General features: G+C 21.3%; 1 protein-coding gene and 1 long non-coding RNA gene across 4 annotated transcripts in view; both read left to right on the top strand.

The window, feature by feature from the left end:
- The first annotated feature begins 845 nt into the window (after positions 1–845).
- LOC102670579 (PDZ and LIM domain protein Zasp-like) overlaps positions 846–6,418 on the top strand; it is a 14,942-nt gene continuing 9,369 nt past the window's right edge. Inside the window, exons 1-2 of one of the 3 annotated variants that reach the window (XM_006618993.2) lie at positions 846–985; positions 5,916–6,068. In XM_006618993.2, coding sequence (XP_006619056.1) covers positions 5,944–6,068 — 125 coding nt within the window. In that variant the 5' untranslated portion in view covers positions 846–985; positions 5,916–5,943. The remainder of the gene's footprint in view (positions 986–5,915; positions 6,069–6,418) is intronic. The other 2 variants (XM_006618990.2, XM_031512082.1) reach the window with 2 other exon arrangements.
- LOC116186026 overlaps positions 2,513–6,418 on the top strand; it is a 16,151-nt gene continuing 12,245 nt past the window's right edge. Inside the window, exons 1-2 of the long non-coding RNA XR_004150945.1 lie at positions 2,513–3,014; positions 3,305–3,308. This is a non-coding gene — a long non-coding RNA (uncharacterized LOC116186026). The remainder of the gene's footprint in view (positions 3,015–3,304; positions 3,309–6,418) is intronic.

Raw genomic sequence — 6,418 nt, 5'->3', positions numbered from 1 at the left:
AAGAAAATTATATATTATAAAAGATAAATAATTTATTTTTTATAATTTTATATTGTTATTATAATTAAAGAATATAGAATTTATTTTTTGTTTTATTTTAAAAATAATTAACATATTTAAAAATTTCAAATTAATTATCATGAAATTTATTTATTTAATTATAATTATTATTTATTTAAATATAATTAAATTTTTTTTACCCATACTAAAAATTAAATTTTATAATAAATTTTTAAAAAGGATTTTTTTATTATACTTATATGTTTTTTATAATATTGATGCAATCGATTTTTTAGAATTATGAAATATTATAATAGAAGGATTATATTTATTATTTATATCTATTATATTTACTATATCTATAAATTATATTTCATTAATTTTTTGTAATCAAAAATGCAATAATCAAAATGCAAAAATCTTTTATTCATTATATTTTTCCAAATAAAATTTTCTAAAAATATTAATAAGGAAGTATATAGATATCTAAAAATAAGTTTCTGTTTTAACTGTAATATAAATATAAAATTTTTATTATGAGTATATATATGTCACATATATTTAAAATTTATGTATTCATTAATTGAAGCAACAAACAATTCAATATTTAATATTGGATAATTTATATCAAGATAACATTATCATCAGATATAAGTGCATGCTAGGTAATTTTAAAAGAAAATGGTATCCATCGCATCTGCGATGGTAAACAAAGTTTGTTGGAAAGTTGTCAACAATTTAAAAAGAGAGAATTTCAGGAAACGCAAAACAATTTCCTACGTTTGCCAAAAACATTGTTAGATATGAAGATTGGTGGAGAATAAGGGTCGAAAATAACTAACAAGTCAGAAGAGGAAAGGAGAGTGATTCGACGATTCTTCCGATAGAGAGGGGGTGATTCCCATTACTTCTCTTGTGCTTTCGCTTTTCCGTCCAGTGTGTTTCGCCACTGAGGAACCCGCGTGCCTTGCGTTTTAACGCGAAGGTAGGTGCTCGTCATTGTGATCCTCATGCTTCGCATTTTCGTCTTGTAAATCCAGAAATTTCATCAAGTGATTTAAGGGATGATTCATTTGTATAACGATACAACGGAACGAAATTAATTGAAAAAAAATGTGTAAAAGAAAACTAAAAAAATAATACAAATTTTTGCTATAATATGTATTTATAACAAAAAATATATATAGATATACGTGATTTAATTACGATTTAAAATTTATTTAACAATGTATTTCGATGTAACATTATATTTTTTAAAATATATTTGCGATGAGGTTTCATAGTACAAAATAATATATGAATTGTGTTATTAATAAAAATTCTTGGTAATATTAACAATAAACAAAGATTTTATATTCGCATAATTCATACAAATTATACAATGTGATATATAAAAATAGAAAATCATTTAAGTGTATATATTTTACATATTTAACATTTCATTATATCATATATCATTCATTAAATTCATTTCATTAAAAAAACAAAAATATATATATTCAATCACATTTTTTTTTTATTTTTTTCATAATTTTTCATGATTTTTATATAAATAAATGTCAAATGATTTCCGTTTATTTTATTCGAATAAATAGTTTGTTATCATACAATTCGAAGAATATTTAAATATTTGCGTGAAACATATGATAAGAAATATGCTCCGCCTATTCCATTAATTTATCTATATGTTTGGTTTTTTTCTATATTACACGAAAATTTAAAACATCAAGTTTTAAATTTGCTTTCGCTTTATGTTTTATTTGTGCTTTATTTGTTTAAGAATGATTGAATTTTATACTTATTATAAAAAGAAACTGTCGGTAACAAATGATTATGGAATCGACTGAATATATCAACGATTGTATATCCAGTTGCGATACGATACAATTGATTTTTAAAGCGGTCGTTGGTAACTCGTTTTAAACGATTATCGACTATGATATGAATGATATTATTTATGTTAAACGATCAATTCGAATAACGTTTTAATTTTTATTTATTGATATTAAATTATACAATACATAAGTACAATTACTATCAGAAATGCAATTTTATCTATATTGTTTTTATTTATTAAAAACAGAATAAATATCATAATTTTTTTTTTAAATAAAAATCTCAATGTTATTCAATCTCATTTTTTTATAAAATATTTGTGATTTAAAAAAAAATAGTTATAAAAAATCATTACATATAGCATAATTAAAGGTTTTTATGAATATGACATTGTAATACATGTTAAAATAGATAGTGTGTATCTATTTTGTAGTATAAATATATATATATTTATTTAGCAAACAAGGACAAAGTTTCATTTTGAACATTTCTTGTCGCGTTTTCAGAAACATTATTACTATGTAAATATATATAATTAAAGAAATATCGATGTAAACTAAAAAATATGATCGTAAATTTTCAGATACAATGTTAATCAAAATTTTGATATAGATAATTGTTTGAAAAACTGATATGATGTTTTATCTTGCAAATAAAATTTATTTTTAATAAATCTTAATTTTTAATTGCAATTTGTAATATAAACATTGTTTAAATATTAAAAAATATAAAAAAACTTAAATAGATATCGATTACATAAAGAAAACGGAATTGTATAGATTATATATTTCAAAAAAGATTTCTGAAATTAGTTGTCGTCTAAATCTTTTGAAAGGTTTGACTAGTTTCTCAATATATTGTCGAATCTGCAATTCCACTGTAATCTAATACGATCCAGAAGTATCATTAGGTGCTTCAGGTCACGAAGTGAAAAGAGGGAGATGTAGAGATTTTGCGGACGATGTAGATATATTCGGAGGAATTTCGTAGCAAAAATAACTTCGGTAGACTACCGGTGGCTGCCCAGCAGTGACGCGTCAGAGAGAATCCGAAACTTTCATAAGATAAACGTGCGTTTTGCCCATGTACATCTTCGTTTTTCAATTCTTCGCTGTTTTCGTTCGAGTTTCCGGCCATTAATGACGGCGTAACCGAGTTCCAGACTGACAGTTTAACTAGTACGAAGTACTTAAATAGAAACAGTTTATTTACTATTTAAATTTTTAAATTAATTTTATTAATTAATTTAAACATAATTATAGATATAATTTTAAACATTTTCGTTTTAAAAAATAATTTAGATTATTTTTTTTCTTTTCTTTTCTTTTCTTTTTTTATATCTAAAAATTTTTTTCAATAAAAAATATTAAAAACATTTTTTAAAATAGACAATTTTTTTTTAAATAAAAATAATTTTTTAATTACAAATAAAAAAATCTTTATTATTTTGCAGTATAAAAACTTTTAGAATTGTGTTTTAATTCTGTATTATATATATTTGCTTTATTCATTATTGATTTTTCATTTATATTTCAATTATTATGTGTATATTAAAGTAGGAATATGAGATATGCTTTTTATTTTTGATCTAGAATTGAAAATGTCTTCAAATATTAATAAACAAGTTTAATGATAAACAAGTTTTAAATACAATCACAATTTATTTTATTTTATAATAATACATATATGATTTTTATTTAATAAACATAAGCAGTTTTTAATTTTAATTGTTTTAAATTTTTTTTGTTCTTGACTATTGAATGAATCTATGAATCTTGAACTTTATTTTATTATTTACTAATAAGTTTCAAATTTCTTATACATATTACTATCAATTAAACAAGAAAATATTAATGAATAATTATGAATGAACCATTTATAGAAGATTAATGTAATTTTCATTTTATTTATATTTGAATCATTAAAGATTTTACTACTATATATAGATCATATATAGATTATTTTACTATTTTCTTTATCTTATTACTATAAAATGATCTATTTCAAAATGAAAACATTTTTGAATAATAATATTATCGAAAAAATTTAAAATATTACAATAACAAAATATTCATTATAATTATAAATGTTCTCATAATTTTTTATGAAGAAAATATATCTTTGAAACTCCTGAGTTATGATCAATATTATAATATAACTTTTCATTTCGACTAAATTAAAATATAATATATGATTTATTTATTATGACTTCAAATTATATTTCTAAGGAATTTAAAAAGTTTCTATTTTAAATATAAAATCATAGAAGATTATCCGTTTTAAAAATAAACTTTTTATCATTAAACAAATATCAATAACAATATTGGAACATTAACATTTAAAATATTAATATTTACAATTTTTTTTTGTTCTTTCAGTTTTTTTACATGTCAATTTAATTAAATAACATAAATAAAACGTTTTTCAATTTTTAAAAATCATACGTGCCAGTAAATTCAAAATATATCTTATAAATTGAAAGAAGCAAATATAATGCAAATATAATAAGAATTAAAAGTTAATGTATGTGAAAATGTCTGATTACTGCTTTCCTATTTCGTGATTCAGATCCCATTTTCATGTTACGCTCCTGAGTACATTTCTTGGCACGAATTTTCGTACAACCATCATCGGTTTGGATATCAAATATCCAAACATTCGTCGAACGATCCCGAAACATCGTGACGATGATTCGTGACCCACTTTTTGCGTTTGTACTTTACTTCGTTACAATATGCGATCAGTTCGACGATGAATCATCGTTGGCTAATAGTATTTATGTTAGAAGATCGCACGTTCGATCCTCTTCTTATAATTATTCACGTGCCAATCCGCAGTAATGTATCGTCCAATCAGAAATGACTGTAATTCAGTGTTTCCCAATATTTTGTCGAGCAATATTAAATATCTTTTGTAATATTGAAACTATTTGCAACTCTATTTTGTAATATTTAAAATTATTTACGATTCATTTTGCAATATTTAAATTATTTGCAAATAGTCAAATATAAATTATTTGTGAATAGTCCGATATAAATTAAGAAACATTTTGAAAATATAATATTTTTTGATTGAAAAACAAACTATCTTTGAATTAATAATAATATTCAAATATTTAGTTATATTATTGTTATTTGCAAATCTTTATAAATCTCTTGATTTACATTCCAAGTTTAGAATTTTATTACGAAAAATTATTAAAATCAGGAATTGAATAATGTCGAAAATTTTAGTTATTGAGATAAAGATTAAAATTATCAATTAAAATATGTGATTCTTTTCGCGATTTAGATTGAAAACTACTGCCTAGTTAATTACTGTCAAAATTACGACACAAAAGTTGGCATAACATATAAGAGATTCGTAAAATTTTCTAAATTAGTAACCATAAATGTTAAATTAAAGCTTGTTTAGAATGATTTAGTCCAAATCTTGTGTTAGTTTGCCAAACGATAATTATACTTTATGCCTTATTTCTTTCTCCTTAATTTGACCTTATTTATCGAAGCATATCGCAATATATTCATAATATATCGTTTTATCCATACATATACCGTATATATCATTTGAATAACAATTTTGTTATTTAACATAACTATACATACAATAAATGTTAATTATTTCTGTTTTTACTAGTACATTGCTACGAAGGTCATTTGCACATTTTATCACAAGTCAAACTACAAGTTATTTATTATCTATTATTTAAAAAAATAAATTTTGTTCTTTAAGTAGTTATATATAAGATATAAAATAAAATGATTATAATAAAATAAAATGATATATAAAAAAAAATTATAATATGAATCGAAGAATAATTAAAAATTTTTATTTTATTATAAATAATGTCTTAACGGATTGTGAATAACTTGGTTGTTATAATAACAAAATTCCTTATGACATGTTTTATCGTTTTTTATCATATTTTGCATTTAAAAATTATATAATAAAAATTCAATACTTCGTTCCATGATATCAATGATAAAAAAATAATTTTTATATTATTGAAAAAAAAATGCAGAAATTAAAATTTTTATACATAAAATTTTTTATATTATTTATCACTTGTTATTTTTCAGAATTAGAAATTTATACAAAAGCGCAAGTATGTCCGCACAAAGGACAATGTTCGTGAATAAACAGTTCAACTCTCCTATCAATTTGTATTCACCTCAAGCAATACAGGAAGCCTTGGACAGACAAACTCAAGTTTTATCTAATGGCGCAGTTGGGTAAGTCAATTTCCTTATTTTTAAAAATTAATAAACTTAATGACTCATATTATCTATAATTTTATCTACAGTTAATTTTTATGCGGAAATTTGATGTACAATGTAACTTTTAAAATTATTTTTTGTTTATTATTTATAGAAAGAAGTAATTTATTCCAAATTTATTCCAATTTCAAAGTTTAAGTATATAATTTAAATATAAATAAAATTTTCAAGAAACAAATAGATATGTATACTATTTTCATACATTTTTAATATTATTATATTTTTTTGCATTAATAATAATATATTTATATCTTAATATAAATTATAATTATATAATTATATGTATAATATAATTATATTTAACA

The sequence above is a fragment of the Apis dorsata genome, unplaced genomic scaffold (genome assembly GCF_000469605.1).
Source record: "Apis dorsata unplaced genomic scaffold, Apis dorsata 1.3 scaffold_383, whole genome shotgun sequence".
NCBI classification, from domain to species: domain Eukaryota; kingdom Metazoa; phylum Arthropoda; class Insecta; order Hymenoptera; family Apidae; genus Apis; species Apis dorsata.
This window is presented reverse-complemented; position numbering and strand designations above follow the sequence as displayed.